Genomic DNA, 20,783 nt, shown 5'->3' with positions numbered 1-20,783 from the left:
GCTTCAGGCCTGTTGCTAAAAGTGAAGCTTGTCCCACACATGTCCACAGGGTGGTGCTGTTTGACACTAACCGTCAGAGCCTGTGGCTCTTGAACAAAATGGAGGACATGACAAACAGGGTTGAGCCAACTGGACATTTTTGGAGAGAATTTCATTATTGATAAATCTCAACAATCGCAAGAATGGAAGGATGGACAAACTTCATCAGTTCAGAAAACTTCAGAATAAGATCAGAATAAGCTTTAAAGTAATTCTGTGTTTGATTTATTCTTACAGACCCGAGAGAGAATCTCTGAATAAATAAATGAGTAATAATTACAATCAGTAATCTATCACGTGTGACTTATTTCTCTTTATCGGGATTGTAATAAACTTTTGGTCACTTTTATTTATTCGGACTTTCTTTATATATATATATATTTATATATATATATATGATGAATGTACGGAAACTAGAAGTAGAAATATGAAGTTTTTTTACAGACCTAACGTGTTGCCTGAACTATCGCGAGAGCTTCCGGAAGTGGTCAACAACAGACCGCTTCCGTGTTAGCCGCATAGCAGCCTAGCTGTAGGCTAACTGTAAGCTAGCTGCAGGCTCACGACCCGGCGGGCCTCAGGTCTCAGGTCGGTGTTCTTAAGGTTTAATATCAGTTTAGATCCTGAGCTCGGTCTCGGCCTGGAAACCACATCTCGTCTGTTTGTTAGCTGTGTTTAGCTCCTCAGCTAACTAGCTCCGGAAGCTACAAACATTAGCCTCCCTGTGAGAGAGGAACCCTGAGATCATGTTTTATTTCCCTGCTTCTGACGTGAATTAAACTGGAACAGAGACTGAACCCTTCTGTGGATTCTATTTTATTATATGGCTTTTATTATTACAAGTTATTACATTATCTCTAAACTCTCCAGATTGTTGGATTTGACTTTATATAAAGATGATCAGTGACTTTATATAAAGATGATCAGTGACTGTATATAAAGATGATCAGTGACTTTATATAAAGAGGATCAGTGACTGTATATAAAGATGATCAGTGACTGTATATAAAGATGATCAGTGACTTTATATAAAGATGATCAGTGACTGTATATAAAGATGATCAGTGACTTTATATAAAGATGATCAGTGACTGTATATAAAGAGGATCAGTGATTGTATATAAAGAGGATCAGTGACTTTATATAAAGATGATCAGTGACTGTATATAAAGATGATCAGTGACTGTATATAAAGATCATCAGTGACTGTATATAAAGAGGATCAGTGACTTTATATAAAGATGATCAGTGACTGTATATAAAGAGGATCAGTGATTGTATATAAAGATGATCAGTGACTTTATATAAAGATGATCAGTGACTGTATATAAAGATGATCAGTGACTGTATATAAAGATCATCAGTGACTGTATATAAAGAGGATCAGTGACTTTATATAAAGATGATCAGTGACTGTATATAAAGAGGATCAGTGATTGTATATAAAGATGATCAGTGACTGTATATAAAGATGATCAGTGACTTTATATAAAGATGATCAGTGACTGTATATAAAGAGGATCAGTGATTGTATATAAAGAGGATCAGTGACTTTATATAAAGATGATCAGTGACTGTATATAAAGATGATCAGTGACTGTATATAAAGATCATCAGTGACTGTATATAAAGAGGATCAGTGACTTTATATAAAGATGATCAGTGACTTTATATAAAGATGATCAGTGACTGTATATAAAGATGATCAGTGACTTTATATAAAGATGATCAGTGACTGTATATAAAGATGATCAGTGACTTTATATAAAGAGGATCAGTGACTGTATATAAAGATGATCAGTGACTGTATATAAAGATGATCAGTGACTTTATATAAAGATGATCAGTGACTGTATATAAAGATGATCAGTGACTTTATATAAAGATGATCAGTGACTGTATATAAAGAGGATCAGTGATTGTATATAAAGAGGATCAGTGACTTTATATAAAGATGATCAGTGACTGTATATAAAGATGATCAGTGACTGTATATAAAGATCATCAGTGACTGTATATAAAGATGATCAGTGACTTTATATAAAGATGATCAGTGACTGTATATAAAGATGATCAGTGACTGTATATAAAGATCATCAGTGACTGTATATAAAGAGGATCAGTGACTTTATATAAAGATGATCAGTGACTGTATATAAAGAGGATCAGTGATTGTATATAAAGAGGATCAGTGATTGTATATAAAGATGATCAGTGACTTTATATAAAGATGATCAGTGACTGTATATAAAGAGGATCAGTGACTTTATATAAAGAGGATCAGTGACTGTATATAAAGATGATCAGTGACTTTATATAAAGATGATCAGTGACTTTATATAAAGAGGATCAGTGACTGTATATAAAGATGATCAGTGACTGTATATAAAGATGATCAGTGACTTTATATAAAGATGATCAGTGACTTTATATAAAGAGGATCAGTGACTGTATATAAAGATGATCAGTGACTGTATATAAAGAGGATCAGTGACTTTATATAAAGAGGATCAGTGACTGTATATAAAGATGATCAGTGACTTTATATAAAGATGATCAGTGACTGTATATAAAGAGGATCAGTGACTTTATATAAAGAGGATCAGTGACTGTATATAAAGATGATCAGTGACTTTATATAAAGATGATCAGTGACTTTATATAAAGATGATCAATGACTTTATATAAAGATGATCAGTGACATCTATAAATGGAATGTGATTGTTTAACCTATAGATATGTTGTATGAATCAATGTGTTTTCTCTTCCACAGTTTGTTAACGGTCGTACGTCCGAGCTGATTCCATGAGGATGAGGATGAGGATGAGGATGAAGATGAGGATGAGGATGGGGATGAAGGCGGGGCTTCAGTCTGTCCTCTGACTGCCTGTATGGAGGATGTGGTTCTTCATTATCAGTCTGGATCAGTGGAGGAGCTCAGCTCTCTGTTCCAGAGGACAGAGAAGCTTCTGGAGTGTTTCCCCTGTCGGCCTCCTCCGCTCTTCACGCCCTGGTTCCCCTCAGACCACCGCCCCCCCATCAGACCGGCCAAACCAGCGCCTGTCATCACCTGCGCAGGAGATTCACTGGTGTCCGACAGCAGGCTGCAATGTACTGGCTTTGTTTCTAAAAAACACCACAATCACCCAACTTCAGAGACGACAGGAAGTCCCCCTGAAACCTCACAGAGAGGAAATGGTGTCCTCTGCATTTCAGAAACTCCGAATCATCTCCAACCAGAGAGAGGAGTCACCGGACTGTCGCCCCAAAAACTGCCACCGGAGGACATACATGGCGTCCCTGTCCCAGACAGACATGGCGTCCCTGTCCCAGACGCTGCGGTCAATCGCTCCTGGAGCGTGTTCACGCGGCGAGGCGTCTTTCCACAGAGCTGCCACTCGCTGTCCAAACAGTTTGACCACATGGTGTCTGTCCACAGGCTCCACCTCCGTCAGAGAGCCAAGTGGGTGATCAGAGGGGACAACTGTGGGTCGGCCCGGGACATCGAACAGGTCAGCAGAAAACAGAATGAAGGAATAGAATCATTAACAGCAGCGTATCATGAGTTATTGATCCTATGATTAAAATATTTAGCAGCTTATCGAATCAGATGTAAACACACAGCCCAGCTGAGGCTGTTGTCAGGTGTGTGGTCACAAGAAAGCTCTGCACATAAAGCGACTTCATGATGGCGTCAATGAACAGTTATTTTTTGTCCGTAAAGATTTTTACTCAGAACCCTGTCAGCCTCATGGTGGCGCTAGATTAAACATCTGACTCAGCAGTTTTCTTTGTTGTCACAGCTTCTCCTCTTGTGTCCCTGACATGTCAGTGAGGGTTTCGTTCAGGTGGAGGTGATCCTGATTCTTCAGTCGGTTCTTCTACCTTCTTCTCATCACCTGTAGAAGCGACTCCGCATCAAGTTTAATTAACTGAAAATGATTTGGCTTCTGTTTGATGATTTGATGCTTTTCTCTGTCACATGACAGAAAACTATCCCTGATAAAATAATGTGTAGATGAATAACTAATGAAGTAGAACAGAAGTAACGCTGCTCTTTCTGTTTTGTGTAAAGTTTCTTTCCAACGTATAACGTATTTCTTTAGGTTTATTTTATGTGACTGAACATCAGGAACTGAACTTTATTTTGATCTATTAAATAATAAGTCGCTATTTCTTTCCTTCATCTGTTAAACCTGCTTCTTTGCCCCCCCCCTGCAGGTGTGGCGGACTCTGAGCCGGTGCGTCCGGAGGGGCGATCTGCCAACGTGCAACGCCAACATCCAGAGGGGCCTGGTGGAGATCTGGGTGTTCTGCGACGTGCTCTGCTCGGAGCAGGTGGGACGTTTCCTGAAGGCCGAGCTGCAGCTGTCAGGACGGATCCTTCTGTCCGTTCACCAGAGAGGAAACGTCTTCAGCTTGTAGAACAACTCGCTACAGACTCCGGTTTTTACACGTTTACAGGTTTTTAACAGTGAAAACACTTGAATGTAAAAGTCATGATGTTAACATGGAGCTCCAGGTTCTTCTCCATGTTTGCATGAAGCTTCTTGATCGATCGGAAACCTGCATCAGGTGTTTACACTCTGTACTGGTTACACTGGGGAGGAACTCTACCACAATATCCACTATTTTTAACTCTTTAACGTTTACACTCACATGACTCTCAGCCAGCAGAGTGCTTCAGACGACATCCTCTCTACTGCACTGAGCGTTTAGAGCTCCTCCCTGCAGCCATGGAAGTGCCTGGTGTCCCCCTCTCAGGAGCTTCCCTTCATCTCTGAAGGAGACGGAGTGGACGAGTGTGTTTCTGTCTTCTGCTGCGAGACGTCTGTATGAGACGGCCTCTGAACTCTCAGGACAACTTCCACTGATGTTTTATGAGAATTTACTTGATGAATGAACCGAACATGAATTAAACCACAGACACGTGAAATCCAGATGATTGTGTATTTAAATTCACCGGAGAACAGGTTATACTTTGTCGTCACGCTCTGTTGTAAATAAAGTTTTGATATTTGTAATGAATGCCTGTGGTGGTGTGGTGGAGGTGGTGGGGGGGAGAAGGGGGGTGTACAGTGGTGCATGTGATGTGCAGTTTGTTCTGGAAAAGCAGCAGCTGGAGTCACATGACACACACACACTCACACACACACACAAAGACACGGCCATTTTAAAACTGATGCTCCTTTGAACACAGCATGAATACAGTGCACCCCCATCACACACACACACACACACCCTCACACTGTTGCCATGGTACTGCATTGAAATGTAGGTTAGCGGATGTGACGTCAGTGCCCTGCCCCCCCTGCGGTTTAATCTCTTAAATCCACGTTAACGCTTCAAATGAACGACTTCAAATCAATGAAATGTGGGAAAGTTGAATATTTTCACTTTGACGAGATCGTTTTCGTTTGAAATCAGCGTCACGTGGTCTGCTGTTGTGGAATCCACATTCAATCAACTATGCATTATAGGTCTTTTATTTTGAAAGGTACCCGGAACATGTCAATTCCACTGGTTTATGCGGTTATATAAGAAACATTGTAAAATGAAATATGTAATTAAAGAGGAAAAACTTAGAATAAAATCTATAGTTATCTTAATAGTATACTTGTTTAGGTCAAAAGGGTACCTTTACTTAGAGTGGTGTTTTATTTTGACAGTTGTCAGCGGAAGTGTGGATGATGTCGCTAGCTTCTCTCCGCTAACACACATCTGATCCACGAGAGTCTTCTCCGCGGAGATAATCGATAGATCATCGATTAATCACCCGAGGATCGGTTTGTGTGAGCAGCTGGACGCGGCGCGTGCTCGCTGAACCGTGATGGCGCCGCTGGTTTCCTCCGCTGGACCAGTTTCCTGCTGACTGACTGAGAAAGGGTGAGCTAACGGCTACAAGCTAACGGGCTAAGCTAGCGCTGGAGGATTCTGTGTTTTATGTATTTTTCATGGTTCTGATCCAAACTTCAGCTTGAACGTGAAGATGGCGCTGGTTCTATTGAACGACGTGACCCGGAAACGGACACGTAACACCCAGCCCTGGTCGTGTGTCACTGTCTGTGTGTTTAAGACAAATCCAGTTCAAACGTGACACGTTGTGTGTTTGGCAAAGTTTTAACCTGTGCAAATCAATGTAGATCATAAAAAACACATATTCATACATGTTTTCATCTTTATCCATTTACTCTGAAATCCTGTAGATTGAGTTGAATTACGTGGTTAAAGTCGCTCTGTCCAACATGTTGAATTATGGATCTCTATTGTTTATTCTGACGATGTATTTTTATAATTATTTGATAAATCCAAGTAATTATGGATTTAGTGGTGATTAATCATTGTTAGTAGCAGCTCTATAACTTTAACTCCTTTTCTCTGTTAATTATTCTGTAGTTATTTCTAATGAGTTCTGAAGCGAATAATAATAATAATATCAAGTCTGAATCTACTGGTACATTTTTCAATTCATAAATAGTTTCTAATTGTTGATGTCTTCAAATGTGTTTATTTATCAGGGAGATTAACTGCCAACAGTTTTGATTGTTACTTTATTCATCAAAATATTAATCTTTCAAAAAATGTCAAAAGCTTTGAAGTTAATTAGATTTTTGGATTTATTGCTTTTCTCTGATCTGTCTTCTGAGATAAATGTGAAAAGCTGCTGGTTTGAACCAGGCAGTCGAACTATTGAAAGTAAATGTAACTGGATTGAATAAGTTACCAAACCTTGGATGTTCGAACTTATGAAGTAAATTAACGACGCTGTCAGAAGTCGTTTGATCTGTTCTTCAAGGTTTTCAACATTTAACAGATCACATGATCAATTAATAATTAAAACGAGCTGATCAGTTGATATAGAAAATAATAATCAGTTTCAGCTCAAGAACAAAGATTTGAACATGTTGTCTTGGACTAAAATTATACATATATACACATTTCATATGAACGTGTAATAGAGGCCTGTCATTCTCCAATCCACATTTTTTTAAGGTAGATGTAGTGGGAGTGTAAGAAAAGGCGAGGGGGGGGATTTCTGGGTTTGTATTAAAACCAACATTTAAAACACTCTATCATTGTTAAAGTCTCGACCTTCTATGCAAAGTGTTAAGTTAAGTGAGATAATGTATCTTATGATTTGGCGCAAAACAAATAACATTTAATTGAATGTGATCTGAAACAAACCCGCTGAGTATTTACATCATGAATTAAGAATCCTCAGTATCAGTGTGAATCTGCCTTGGAGGAAACTGACGTGTGATAACAGAACGTGGTTTGAACAGAGACAGGAAACCAGCGTCTCCTGTCTCAGAGTTCTCATCTCCCTGATCGGAGCCTTCACCTGTTGCTCCAAGGAACTGACATCTGTTCAGATCCATGTTGATCTGTTCAATCTGTAAATCCAGTATTTCACTCTGAAGAGAACAGACTTCCAAAGTAATGATCCACCTCCATCAAAACGTGTGTTTGTTACCATCCGCTCAGGCACATAGACCTCAGGATGGTTTCAGCTGTAGTTCTCTGATCTCTCACATCCGTCCTCAGAGATATGATAAGTGTTCAGCTTTGAGTTCATGTGTTTGTTAAAGCTTCGTCCTCCCTCTTGTCTCTCAGGTGGATCCGTCTCCTGCCAGATGTGGCCACTACCTCTGCTCAGACTCCTGTTCATGAAGGGAAAGGATGCGTTGATTGAGCGGCTGTGGCTCGGCCTGGAGGGATGACAGGACTCTAGCAGACATGGAGACCGGGGAGACGAGACGCACAGACAGCTGCAAACACCAGATTTACCAGATCTAGATTTCCATCGCATTAGTTTCCCTTTGAGAGTAAACGCTATTTTTTTATATTTTTTTTATTCAGAGCTAGTTTTATTATTTTTCCCAAAGCCATACACACTCAGAGGGCAGGATGAGCTCGGAGGGTTTTCAGTACCGAGCGCTGTACGACTACAAGAAGGAGCGGGAGGAGGACATCGACCTGCATGTGGGCGACATGCTGCTGGTCAGTAAGGGGGCGCTGCTCGCCCTCGGCTGCAGCAACGGAGCCGAGGAACGACCGTCTGAGATGGGATGGCTGCCGGGCTTCAATGAGACCACTCAGGTTCGACCCTGTTCAGCTGCTTAGGCCTGGAGATGTGAACCAAGAGCAGGCAAAGGGCCGATACCTCAAATAGATAAAAAATCAAGTATCCATTGATTCTGTTAAAACAGGACAGGGCAAGTAGCAGGACAAAAGGAAAATCAAAGAGAGTTAGCATCTCAGCATGGTGTCATCTGAGGGCCGATATTCATTCAGGAAAACGTCACGCATAACCCTAACCTGCTCTTTCGTCGATTGTTTATTTACATCCCCAATGCGGCGATCGCCTTTTTCTGGCGGACAGATCCTCCAGTCAGTGACGGGTTCTACAAGTGGTCATACTATCGGATCTCTTCTGCCAAACGCTCCTCTATTTGGTCCTTATTCGTTCTTCTAAATCTTCCGTTGTTTCTGCCAGGATTATGTGGCATGAAACTGGAACTGGGACTCTGGAAAGGATGTAGTTAGCAGACCAATCAGAGCCTAGCGGGCTGCCTGAGGCTTGCGTAGCTTTGTCGTATAGTTAGTGTCACTGAAAACGCAGAAGCCTGCGCCGGCCTTAACTTGTCTCTCCCTCGACTTCAGGAAAAAGGCGACTTCCCAGGTACCTATGTGGAGTTTTTCGGTAGAAAGAGGATGTCCCCACCCACACCAAAGCCCCGCCCACAGAGACCGCCATCTGCAGCGTCGGTGAGGACGGACTCGGAGTCTGAGGGTGAGTAAAGCTCCACTTACACGTCTGCATCTGTGAACTACTCCCCCTGCTGGACGCTTTATCACTTGAAGTAGACCAACATAATAGCAGCTACCTTTGCGCTCGTGAAATCCACATATGTTATTTGTCTGGTGTTGTATATTGTTGGTGGTTTTCCTTGCATGTACAGAGAGAGAGAGAGAGAGAGAGAGAGAGAGAGGGGCATGGATTTCATTTAGTCCATTTAAGCTTCATGTTCAGCCTGAAACCAGCTCAGTGACTCACACTTCAATTTCCTTCAGCTGCTTCCTCGTCAGGAGCACACACACACACACACACACACACACACACCAACTAAGATGCACTTTATTCTTCATGTGCAGCCTGAACTGAAACCATGAGATGAAAAACACTTTAAAGAAAACCTCAGAACAGCATTTGTACATTAAAAGCTTTGAGTTCTCACACACACACACACACACAGAGCTGGTGTTTCATCAGGGTTGTAGTTGCTGACTGAACAGATCACAGCTCTGTGCTGCTGCCACCAGCCTTACCAGGGGGGGGGGGGGGGGTGTTTCCTCCAGATGAGTTTTTTTCCCATTATTTCAGCTTTAGTTGTTTTTGCTGTCAGTTTTGTTGGAAGCTTTAAATACTACATTACCCATGAGCCTCAGTGGCTGTTCCTTGGCCTGGGACTCAGGAAGTTTGACCTTTTAACAACAGAATTATCCTCTTTGATTGGATGTTTGTGTGTGAAATGCATCCTGGGAGTTGTAGTTCACAGTTTTCTTTCTTCAGGCTTCGTGTTGCCCGACCTCCCGGAGCAGTTTGGCCCCCCCGACACAGTGGCCCCCCTCCTCGGCAGACTGATGGAGGCCATCGAGACCAAAGGTACCAGAGTCACACTTGTAACCATGAATAACCAGTACCTCTGAGGTTCTGGTTCCACTGATATCATCATATCATCCAACATGAATGCAGATACTGATATGTCTGACATGGAGCTTCTCTCTGCTCCCAGCACCTTCATCTCATCAGACAACCACAGAGACGTCTTCTCCTTCAGCTGTAAACTTTGTAGCAGGATGAATTGAACTGGATGTGTGTTGTCTCTGCAGGTGTGGACTGTCCCGGTGTGTATCGCAGTGTGAGCGGCGGAGCTGTGGACACCCGGCAGCTGGCAGACGCTGGTGAGGAGTGGCTTGAGTTATAAATCAATAATCACAGAATCAGCTGATGAGCCTGAAACCTGAATGTGTGGAATGACCAGTAGAAGGTGATGGGAAAGTTTCTGCATCTGGTCGTTGCTCTAGATTCTCTGTTACACCAGGATTTGAAGAAGTAAAGAATTATGACGAGTTGTGATTCTATTTAAATTCATCTCCAGCTTCATTCTGATCATGTGACTGATCCATTGAACTGGGGTGTGTTTGTTTTCAGACCTGGAGCAGCTGGAGGTGTTGTCCCTGTGTGACGGGGTGGTCCGCTTCCTGCTGGACCTCCCGGGTCCCGTCCTCCCCCCCTCACTTCAGGCTGATATGATCCATGCGGTGCAGGGTCAGCAGACGCCTCCTCCCCCCCTCCTCACCTCACCATTCTGACAAACTGTAGTTTTGTGGTTGGACAGACATTTGTTCACAGTTCTGCTCCCTGTTCTGTCTGCAGAGGTCGAGGACCCAGAGGAATGTGCCCAGGTGCTGCGGGGCGTGGCCAGTTCGCCAGCCTGCCCCCCCCAGTACGGCCTGACCCTGCTCAGCGTGGTCCGACACCTCGCACGTCTCTGTTTACACACATCCACAAACCAGCTGGTTCCCCGAAACCTGGCTGAGAGCTTCAGTCCACTGATGTTCAGACAGACTGCAAGGTCAGTGACACACACACACACACACACACAGTGATAGTGTGAGTCCTCCAGAGACGCTCAAAATGAAGTCTTGTGTTGAACCATTGAAAACCAATGTAGATGTGTGTGTGATGTTGATGTCTCTTTGGGTTCAGGTCTGACTCAGGTGTGGATCCCCTGGTTCAGGTCCTGGAGGTTCTGATCAGCAGCGAGCTCAACATGAACCAGGCTGCACCAGGTAACACACACACACACACACACACACACAAGCTGTTATGTTGCCAACATGTTCCTGTTGTGGTGAACTAATCTGACCCGGACAATCTCCTGCTGCTGCATCATATGAGAAACACTAACTACAGAGGTTGGCTCAGAGCGAGGATTCTCCCCCCCCCAGTCTAAGCTCCTCTACTGGATGTCCCCTGGATTAGTGTGTCACTGTCACAAGTCGCAGCTGTTGCTCAGTTCGTTGTCAAACACTGGTCCTGTCCTCCCTGGACATGAGACCAGGGACACGAGAACCAAAACACAGCTCTGCCCCCCCCCCCCCCCTCCCTCCTGAGCTTCTTTTCATCTGTGTGGTCATGTGACCCATAGTGTGGTGCATTAAAACAAATGAGTGCAAGTGCACAGCATTAATATGAATCCAGCTCAGTTAATCAAAGTGATGATTGGCAGGTGAATCCATAATGAAGAGGTCAGTTTGTCTCTGTCAGCAGTCGGTCATCTCCAGTCCTCTGAGTGAAGCCGTCAAGAGATCGACCAGTCGCTCTATCGTTCAGTTGCTCTATCGACCAGTCGCTCTATCGTTCAGTTGCTCTATCGACCAGTCGCTCTATCGTTCAGTCGCTCTATCGACCAGTCGCTCTATCGACCAGTCGCTCTATCGACCAGTCGCTCTATCGACCAGTCGCTCTATCGACCAGTCGCTCTATCGACCAGTCGCTCTATCGACCAGTCGCTCTATTGACCAGTCGCTCTATCGACCAGTCGCTCTATCGACCAGTCGCTCTATCGTTCAGTCGCTCTATCGACCAGTCGCTCTATCGACCAGTCGCTCTATCGTTCAGTCGCTCTATCGTTCAGTCGCTCTATCTTTCAGTGGCTCTATCGTTCAGTGGCTCTATCGTTCAGTGGCTCTATCGTTCAGTGGCTCTATCGACCAGTCGCTCTATCGTTCAGTCGCTCTATCGACCAGTCGCTCTATCGACCAGTCGCTCTATCGACCAGTCGCTCTATCGACCAGTCGCTCTATCGACCAGTCGCTCTATCGTTCAGTGGCTCTATCGTTCAGTGGCTCTATCGTTCAGTGGCTCTATCGTTCAGTGGCTCTATCGTTCAGTGGCTCTATCGACCAGTCGCTCTATCGTTCAGTCGCTCTATCGACCAGTCGCTCTATCGTTCAGTGGCTCTATCGTTCAGTGGCTCTATCGATCAGTCGCTCTATCGTTCAGTGGCCCTATCGATCAGTGGCCCTATCGTTCAGTCGCTCTATCGTTCAGTCGCTCTATCGTTCAGTCGCTCTATCGTTCAGTCGCTCTATCGATCAGTCGCTCTATCGATCAGTCGCTCTATCGATCAGTCGCTCTATCGATCAGTCGCTCTATCGATCAGTCGCTCTATCGATCAGTGGCTCTATCGACCAGTGGCTCTATCGACCAGTGGCTCTATCGACCAGTCGCTCTATCGACCAGTCGCTCTATCGACCAGTGGCTCTATCGACCAGTGGCTCTATCGACCAGTGGCTCTATCGACCAGTGGCTCTATCGACCAGTGGCTCTATCGACCAGTCGCTCTATCGACCAGTCGCTCTATCGACCAGTCGCTCTATCGACCAGTCGCTCTATCGTTCAGTCGCTCTATCGACCAGTCGCTCTATCGACCAGTCGCTCTATCGACCAGTCGCTCTATCGTTCAGTGGCTCTATCGTTCAGTGGCTCTATCGTTCAGTGGCTCTATCGTTCAGTGGCTCTATCGTTCAGTGGCTCTATCGTTCAGTGGCTCTATCGACCAGTCGCTCTATCGACCAGTCGCTCTATCGACCAGTCGCTCTATCGTTCAGTGGCTCTATCGTTCAGTGGCTCTATCGATCAGTCGCTCTATCGTTCAGTGGCCCTATCGATCAGTGGCCCTATCGTTCAGTCGCTCTATCGTTCAGTCGCTCTATCGTTCAGTCGCTCTATCGTTCAGTCGCTCTATCGATCAGTCGCTCTATCGATCAGTCGCTCTATCGATCAGTGGCTCTATCGACCAGTGGCTCTATCGATCAGTGGCTCTATCGATCAGTCGCTCACTCAGACTGAGCGAGCGACTGAACGATGACATCATCCATCCAGCGAGTGAGAGATGCAGCAGAAGAGGGGAGGGGAGGGGGTGTGCTGCCTCGGTGATATCACTGCCATCGCAGGATTGGCTGGGGGCAATGGTGATGTCACACATCTCCAAGCTGCTCTCCTGAGAAAGAGAGAGAGAGGGAGAGATATAGAGAGAGAGACGGAGAGAGACGGAGAGAGATAGAGAGAGAGGGAGATAGAGAGAGAGAGGGAGAGAGAGACGGAGAGAGAGAGAGAGAGAGAGACGGAGATAGAGAGAGAGAGAGGGAGAGAAAGTTGCGTCGTTTTAATGTGACAACTGAAGACGAAGCTGCCGTCACACACTCGGTGTTTCATCGATGTTCGTTCCTCTGAAGTCTGATGAAGGTGTAAAAGCTGAAGAGAAGAAGAAACCCTGCAGCTTTTCACTGCTGATGGAGTGAGTCGTAAAAATCCAAGGAGGAGAAGGAACCCCGGCTCAGGGAGGATCATGTAGCCCGGACCTGTTTCCCTCCACATGACGCTCAGCTGGAGACCGGACATCATGACATCCAGAGCAGAGGCGTCAGGTTGCCCCTGAGGTGGCGTGGAGCCGGGCCAAGGGTTAGAGACCGCCATGGAGCGAGACAGGGCAGGCAGGGCCGAGGGCGAGCCGCTGAGGGGAGGGAGAGAGAAGATCCTCTGCTACATCAACATGCAGAGTCCAGGTAGGAGCTCAGACCTGCACCGAGAGGGACGGCCACCTGGAGGCGCTCTGACTCAGAACAGAGAGATGGACCACGTTGAGTTCTGATGTTTGTAACATGTCTTTAGACCAATGGTGAACGTCTGAGTGGACACACACACACACACACACACACACACACACACACACGCACACATGCACACAGATGACAGTTTTGAGGATTTCGTGTGTTTGTCATGTGTTCATGTGTAAACTTTAGAGAAGCACAGTTTGAATGTGTTTCCTGGAGGACATGCTCCTCTCCGGGGTTAATTCATTCAAACACACATCATGAGGACCCTCGTCTTCAGTTCCTGGACTCAGATCTAACTGCAGCAGCAGATTGTCCGTCTCTCACTCGTTAACAACAACAAGCAGATGTCGGGGATTTTGAAATCGTGTTTCATCTTAGACATCAGCAGAATCTTCAGACATTCTTCTCTATAATCTGAAACACGGCCACAGTAGAAGATTAGAAAAATAAAAGGATATAATTCAGACCTTTGCTCCAGAAGCAGCTGCATCCTCTCTGTCATGTGACCTCATGGGAAGCAGATGCACAAACATGCTCACTGGCTGTGATGGTGTCTTTCAGCTTTACCTCCCAAACCAGTGAAGTCGTCGACTCCAGCAGCTCCCAGTAGCTTCAACAACAGTATGGCCCTGCAGGACGCTGAGTGGTACTGGGGAGACATTTCCAGGTAACACACACACGTCAGTGGATCAAGGCTACGAGCGAAAAACCATTAGTCCCAGTATGAAATATGTGAGTTCCCTCAGGAGCGGGTCAAGAGCCTCCTCCATGGAGCTAGCTGATTAGCATGCTAACATCAGGAGAAATTCGCCTCATTCACAAAACGTTGTTCAGAAGAAAATTGTTCTTAAAACCAGCTGACACTGAGAGAACACTGACGACTGAGATGCTTGTGTAAAATGAACAGTTATTACATTTTCTAATTTAATCTACCATATGTGTATTATCTTAATAAAGGGAAGTTGCAGTGTGTATTTAAACTTTTCAACTCATGAACATGTTGAAGGTCACCCATCTTTGGGTTTTACACACTGAGAGGAGGATGTGTGTATGTCCTCGCCGCTGGTTGTGGTTCATGTGTGTGTGTCTGTGTGTGTCTGTGTGTGTGCGTTGAAGGGAGGAGGTGAACGAGAAGCTGAGGGACACTGCTGACGGTACATTTCTGGTGCGAGATGCCTCCACTAAGATGCACGGAGACTACACTCTGACTCTGAGGTAAACTACACCAACACAACTCACACAGAGAGACACATGTCAACAACTGTCCTCCAGTGAAACCGTCCCACTCACAGCTGACGGCTGCGTCCTCACCTCCGGCTCCCTGGAGACTAACTTCACAAAGTCCAACCCTGGTGTTTTCTCTTCTCTGCAGGAAAGGAGGCAACAACAAACTGATCAAAATCTTCCACCGCGAGGGGAAGTACGGCTTCTCCGACCCGCTGACCTTCAGCTCGGTGGTGGAGCTGATCAACCACTACCGCCACGAGTCTCTGGCCCAGTACAACCCCAAACTGGACGTGAAGCTGCTCTACCCCGTCTCCAAACACCAACAGGTGCGGTTCCATCTCCACGGGTCAAGTGACTGCTGGGTTGACGGTTGTGGAGTCGTCTGATTGGACGTTGTTGTTGTTGTTGTTGTTGTTCAGGACCAGGTGGTGAAGGAGGACAGTATTGAAGCTGTGGGCAAGAAGCTGCACGAGTATCACCTGCAGTACCAGGAGAAGAACCGGGAGTACGACCGGCTGTATGAAGAGTACACCAGAACATCACAGGTACACTACAGCCACCAGGGCGGCGCACTGTCCTGTCACATGTGCTAACACAGAGGAGGTGTATGACCTATTCTGCAACCAGCCACCAGGGGGCGATCCAGATGATCTGGCTTCACTTTATGGAGCCACCATGTCGTCCATCTTTATTCACTGTCTGTTCCACCGCATTTAGTTTTTCTTGCTGACATTGTTGCAGTAACAAGGAAACAACACAAGGTGGAGCCTCCACCACGCACACACATGCCCACACGCACAGAGGCATGCTGGGAAATGTAGTTCCAACATAACATTTGCTGTTTTTAAGAGAATATGTTTGTAATTAAAACATTTCAAACCTGTTTTTGTCAAAGGGATAAAACATCATTTCTCCCTCGTGTTTTGATGCTGTATGAGAGAAACTACAACTCCCATCAGCCCCGCGATGGAAACGAGTCGTGAACCTCTCGTGTTCTTACTGTGTTGGTTCTGTTATTCTGTTCATATGAATATTCATGTGTCAATAACCACAACAGACAGAACTCTGTCGATTCCACCTTAAATATCTGATCATTGAAATGTATACCTCTCCTCTAACCTGTTATTTCTCTCCTCCTCATTTCCTGTCTTCTTTCTCGTTTTCTTTCTCTCCTCTCCATCCTCTGGCCACCCACCTCCACCACGTCCCGGCGCCCCCTGCAGGAGATCCAGATGAAGAGAACGGCCATCGAGGCCTTCAACGAGACCATAAAGATCTTCGAGGAGCAGTGTCAGACTCAGGAGCGCTTCAGCAAGGAGTACATCGAGAAGTTCCGTCGAGAAGGAAACGACAAGGAGATCCAGAGGTAGGCCGTCCCCGTGGCAGCCGGGACGCCCCCCCCCCCCCCCCCCCCCAACAGGAGAAAACACCTGCTCGTAGCTTTTATCTGGAAATGGAAGAAAAAAGTTTGTTGTTCAGAACGACAAGAAACGATAGAAACATCAGAAGACCATGAAGATGAAGGAATCTGTTCTCCTTCATCTTCATTCTATTCTTCCTCTTTATGATATTATTCCTCATCTCTCCACTCCACTTCCACGCTTCTACTTTTTTTTCCTGCTCCTTTGTTTATAAGCTAAACCTCTGGACGTCAAAATGAACTCATTCGTGTGTCGTTGAGGAAACATTTTGACTTTATTAAATATGAAATCGTTTTTCTCACTGACGGTTGACGCTCGTTACCTGATGAGAGTCAAATATGCTTCCGTCACCAGATGGAACAGATATTTCCTGTTTCTGTAATGTTCACCTGTCGGCTGGAAACACAACTTCCTGTTTCAGACTCATGATTGGAAGCTGCTTCTTTCAGGATCATGGAGAACTACGACAAGCTGAAGTCTCGGATCAGTGAGATCGTGGACAGTAAGCGCCACCTGGAGGTGGATCTGAAGAAACAGGCGGCTGACTACCGAGAGATCGACAAGAAGATGAACAGCATCAAACCGGATCTGATTCAGCTCCGCAAGACCAGGGACCAGTACCTGATGTACGTCACACTTAACACACACTCCAGTTTAGTTCCATCTTATTGTGAATATTCAAGTTATATTCAAATGTTTAAAAACACTGGCAATAATATTTAACCTGTTATAACCTGGAGCCGAGTAAAACAGCATCTCTGCTCCTCTCGAGATTCTGGGTCTTCACAACAACGATGAAAATCTATTGAGAATCATTTTCCCCCAAGAGGGTTATTAAACTTTGTTAAGTGTGAAGATCTGCACCGAGCCTCTGAGTCCACTCGTCAGTAAAATCATTCGAAATAAACACATTCAAACTAGATTTGACTCCCAGGATGAGTTCCAGCAGCTGTACTCCAGAAGGTCTCGACTCAGTGGATGAAGACATTAGAACACACAACCAGATCCAATCACAACTCTGCAGCACAACCACAGTGGATCCACAGAGCCGTGTGTGTGTGTGTGTGTGTGTGTGTGTGTGTGTGTGTGTGTGTGTGTGTGTGTGTGTGTGTGTGTGTGTGTGTGTGTGTGTGTGTGTGTGTGTGTGTGTGTGTGTGTGTGTGTGTGTGTGTGTGTGTGTGTGTGTGTGTGTGTGTGTGTGTGTGTGTGTGTGTGTGTGTTCTAATGCTGGTTGTGTTTGTTCTCGCTCTCAGGTTGTAGTTTGTGACCTTTGACCTTTACAGTAGATAGTGTTGGATTTGTCTCATTAAAGCTGCGTGTTGTGTGTTTGTTTCTCAGGTGGCTGACGCAGAAGGGCGTTCGTCAGAGGAAACTCAACGAGTGGCTCGGCCTGAAAAATGAAACCACAGAAGAGTAAGTGTGTGTGTCTGTGTGGGGGGGGGAGGGATTTAAAGTTTCCTGAAGACAGTTCCTTTCTGCCCCCTGGAGGTAGCATGATGAACTTCACTGCTGCAGACAGTAACACAAACCAATTGGACGACATCTATGTGTGAGATTTTTCAAACAAAGTTTTTACATTAAGCAGAAAAATACAGATTGATATTCATTAATAGAGATGATGTGTGTCCATGACAACTCCCAGACAGACCTGAATACACTGCCGTCTGTGTTCCAGCGTCTTTAACTCGACTCTGCAGGATAAATGTTCCTCTGGGTCTTTCGCTCTGAGATTTCATTTCCTGGACAACCCTCAAATGTCTGTGCCTCCTGTCCTCAGCGAGTACAGCATGGTGGAGGACGAGGAGGACCTCCCGCACCACGACGAGCGTCTGTGGCGTCTGGGAAACATCAACCGCACTCAGGCCGAGTCGCTGCTCCGAGGGAAGAGAGACGGATCCTTCCTGGTGCGAGACAGCAGCAAGCCCGGCTGCTACGCCTGCTCTGTGGTGTGAGTGTCTTCACTGCTCTGCACACGCTGACCTGGTGTCAGCACACACACATTCCGTCCAGTTAGCTGTCATTATATAATATGATCTTAATCAGGTCTTAGACACGTGCTTGTTTAGTTATGTTTAGTTTAGTTATGATGTAAATTTCAAATTAGAATCCATCAACCACAGACACTGCAAGAGTGACCTTAGTGACCCTTTACAAGTATTTGTCTTCCTCAGTTCGGCTTCGTGGAATCAGACACGGTTACACATGTGATGCATTTACTCAACAAACTCGTGCAGTTGAACTTTAGACAAAACATGAATAAATAACAGAAAGCAGTTTGACCCAGAGCATCGGAAAAAGAATCTGACCAGAGTCTATTCCAGTCCGTAGAGAACCTACTTTTAGATTCACAAAAAAACATTACAACACACTAGACAGGGGTGTCCAAACTACGGCCCGCGAGCCAACTGCGGCCCGCCATCCGTTTTAATTGGCCCGCATCAAAATAATTTTAATTAAAAAGGAACTCACAATTTAGTATCACTTAAATGTCACTTACTTATAGCACTTTGTAGTTTTGCTTGATTTTTGAAGACATTTCACTATCTTGATTCTTTAGATAAAAGCGTCAGAGGAATGGAATGGACTATGGCCCACTGTATTGCACTTCTCAGTTTAGAAACTAGGTGGCGCCCATCTTACCCTGCCAGCTCTCCCACAGACCCCCCCCCCCCTGTAAACACAGACTTCATGTTTCTCTTTCAAAATTAACTCTGTTTTCAGTCTTGTTCTAATCATGTGTTCTCTCTCTCTCCCCCTCCCCCTCCTCTCTCTCTCTCTCTCTCTCTCTCTCTCTCTCTCTCTCTCTCTCTCTCTCTCTCTCTCTCTCTCTCTCTCTCTCTCTCTCTCTCTCTCTCTCTCTCAGTGTGGAAGGAGAAGTCAAGCACTGCGTCATCAACCACACGAGCACCGGCTTCGGCTTCGCGGAGCCCTACAACCTGTACGGCTCCCTGAAGGAGCTGGTGCTGCACTACCAGCACACGTCACTGGTCCAACACAACGACTCGCTCAACGTCACGCTGGCGTTCCCCGTCTACAGCCAGCAGAGGCGGTGACCTGCATCGTTGACCAGCAACCACACCTCACTTACACCCCCCCCCCCGGTCCGACACATCTCACCACACGTCTCTTCACTGTCCTGTACCTGAACGCTTCATGTCCCTTTAAAGCTTTAAGCGATGACGAGGATTTGAAAGTCTTCACAAGGAACTTCCACTTCCTGTGAGGATGGACACAAAGTCAATTAATGTCTCTGTTCACACAAGGTCAAGATGATGAGTTGATGAAGATCACCCTCCTCATCCTCCTCAGCGGCAAGACTGAAGATTTAATTCTGCTAATAAAGGAAACCTTTCTTTTGAAGGCAGATTCGCCTTCAACCCACAGACAGAGAGCGATGCCCCGAGCGGCTGTTAGCTCCCAGGTTACACAGCGCGTTGAGAAACAAGGTACTGAAGTGTGATGGCAGACGATGGCGCTTGTTCGGACCACAGGAGGAGGAGCTATGATGATGATGATGATGATGAAGGTGATGATGATGTCTGAAACAAACTGGCAGAGCGTCCAGAGAGAGACTTCTTACAAAACACTGTGAGTGAATCTGAACGAGGTTTAAACTGATGGTGAATCCCCCCCCCCCCCCCCCCCCCACACAGTGTTTTCCAGCTTCCTGTTTGTTCAGGTTTCATTCGGACGCTGGACTCTTGACTTTTAACGGTTGCTTTCATTTTTGCAGAGTGAATGATTCCTTGATTCTTTTATTTCAATAAACGTTAGTTCTCATGGTAGAAACTCAGAGATCCTCGTGTGCTGGATGGAGACTGTGAGACTCTGAACATAAAGAACTGGTTCTGATTTTGATTTTGCTTCTGGAATAGTAACGGACGTACTGACAACACGACGCGCCGGATGTGAGGAAATAAAAGTCCCCCATGACTTTTTGTCTTTATGCATTGTGTTTTCATTTTTGAGCAAAAAGCGAGAGAGCGAGGTTCAGGAGCTGAAACTGAGAATGAGGATTTCAGGATTTCAGGATCTGCAGGCTCTCAGCTGGTGGCACCTTCACAGTTGATGTGGAGCTTCGTTGCCTCTTGTGACTAATTGTCCTGAACTTTTCAAGCTTTTATTTTCCTGAGTATCGTTCAGATAACTGTTGAATCTGTAACATCCAACAGAAAGTGATGAATAAAACACTTTGCACTGAAATCCTGAAACATCTGTGTTTTCTTTAAATTGTTCTGGTTTTTGAGTGATTTCTTCAGACGTGTGGTTTATCATTCGATATATTGGTTTATGTTGCGTTCATGGGATTAGTTACAATAAACAACAGTGTTGTGCAATGATACATTAACCGTAATACCATAAAATGGTGTGCCTTTCGACATTCAATCAATCTGGTTATCAAATTAA

The 20,783-nt window shown here is 45.3% G+C and overlaps 2 protein-coding genes across 2 annotated transcripts; both read left to right on the top strand.

Moving 5' to 3' along the window:
- The first annotated feature begins 517 nt into the window (after positions 1-517).
- On the top strand, positions 518-5,067 carry zgc:101664 (uncharacterized protein LOC450064 homolog). Its single transcript, XM_062385047.1, has 3 exons — positions 518-627; positions 2,813-3,551; positions 4,261-5,067. Exons 2-3 carry the CDS (start codon positions 2,931-2,933, stop codon positions 4,462-4,464), a joined length of 825 nt encoding a protein of 274 aa, XP_062241031.1. The 5' UTR covers positions 518-627; positions 2,813-2,930; the 3' UTR covers positions 4,465-5,067.
- A 653-nt stretch (positions 5,068-5,720) lies between these two features.
- On the top strand, positions 5,721-20,579 carry LOC133935427 (phosphatidylinositol 3-kinase regulatory subunit alpha-like). Its single transcript, XM_062381246.1, has 17 exons — positions 5,721-5,925; positions 7,654-8,139; positions 8,704-8,833; positions 9,614-9,706; positions 9,934-10,005; positions 10,256-10,372; positions 10,481-10,679; positions 10,814-10,896; positions 14,290-14,395; positions 14,845-14,943; positions 15,101-15,281; positions 15,375-15,500; positions 16,179-16,321; positions 16,826-17,002; positions 17,715-17,789; positions 18,154-18,324; positions 19,240-20,579. The coding sequence occupies exons 2-17, from the start codon at positions 7,948-7,950 to the stop codon at positions 19,427-19,429; spliced, it is 2,154 nt and encodes a 717-aa protein (XP_062237230.1). The 5' UTR covers positions 5,721-5,925; positions 7,654-7,947; the 3' UTR covers positions 19,430-20,579.
- Positions 20,580-20,783: the final 204 nt, after the last annotated feature.

Source organism: Platichthys flesus, chromosome 3 (genome assembly GCF_949316205.1).
Source record: "Platichthys flesus chromosome 3, fPlaFle2.1, whole genome shotgun sequence".
NCBI lineage: Eukaryota > Metazoa > Chordata > Actinopteri > Pleuronectiformes > Pleuronectidae > Platichthys > Platichthys flesus.
Note: the sequence above shows the minus strand (reverse complement) of the source record. Positions and strands in the feature narration are given on the sequence as shown.

What these genes read in the sequence shown, in the direction of transcription:
- zgc:101664 (XM_062385047.1), top strand. Translation starts at nt 2,931, where the DNA reads ATGGAGGATGTGGTTCTTCATTATCAGTCTGGATCAGTGGAGGAGCTC. An exon ending in CGGCCCGGGACATCGAACAG is followed by an intron (nt 3,552 to 4,260) that starts GTCAGCAGAAAA and finishes CCCCCCCTGCAG; the next exon opens with GTGTGGCGGACTCTGAGCCG.
- LOC133935427 (XM_062381246.1), top strand. Translation starts at nt 7,948, where the DNA reads ATGAGCTCGGAGGGTTTTCAGTACCGAGCGCTGTACGACTACAAGAAG. An exon ending in CATGAACCAGGCTGCACCAG is followed by an intron (nt 10,897 to 14,289) that starts GTAACACACACA and finishes GGTGTCTTTCAG; the next exon opens with CTTTACCTCCCAAACCAGTG. An exon ending in AACGACAAGGAGATCCAGAG is followed by an intron (nt 16,322 to 16,825) that starts GTAGGCCGTCCC and finishes TGCTTCTTTCAG; the next exon opens with GATCATGGAGAACTACGACA.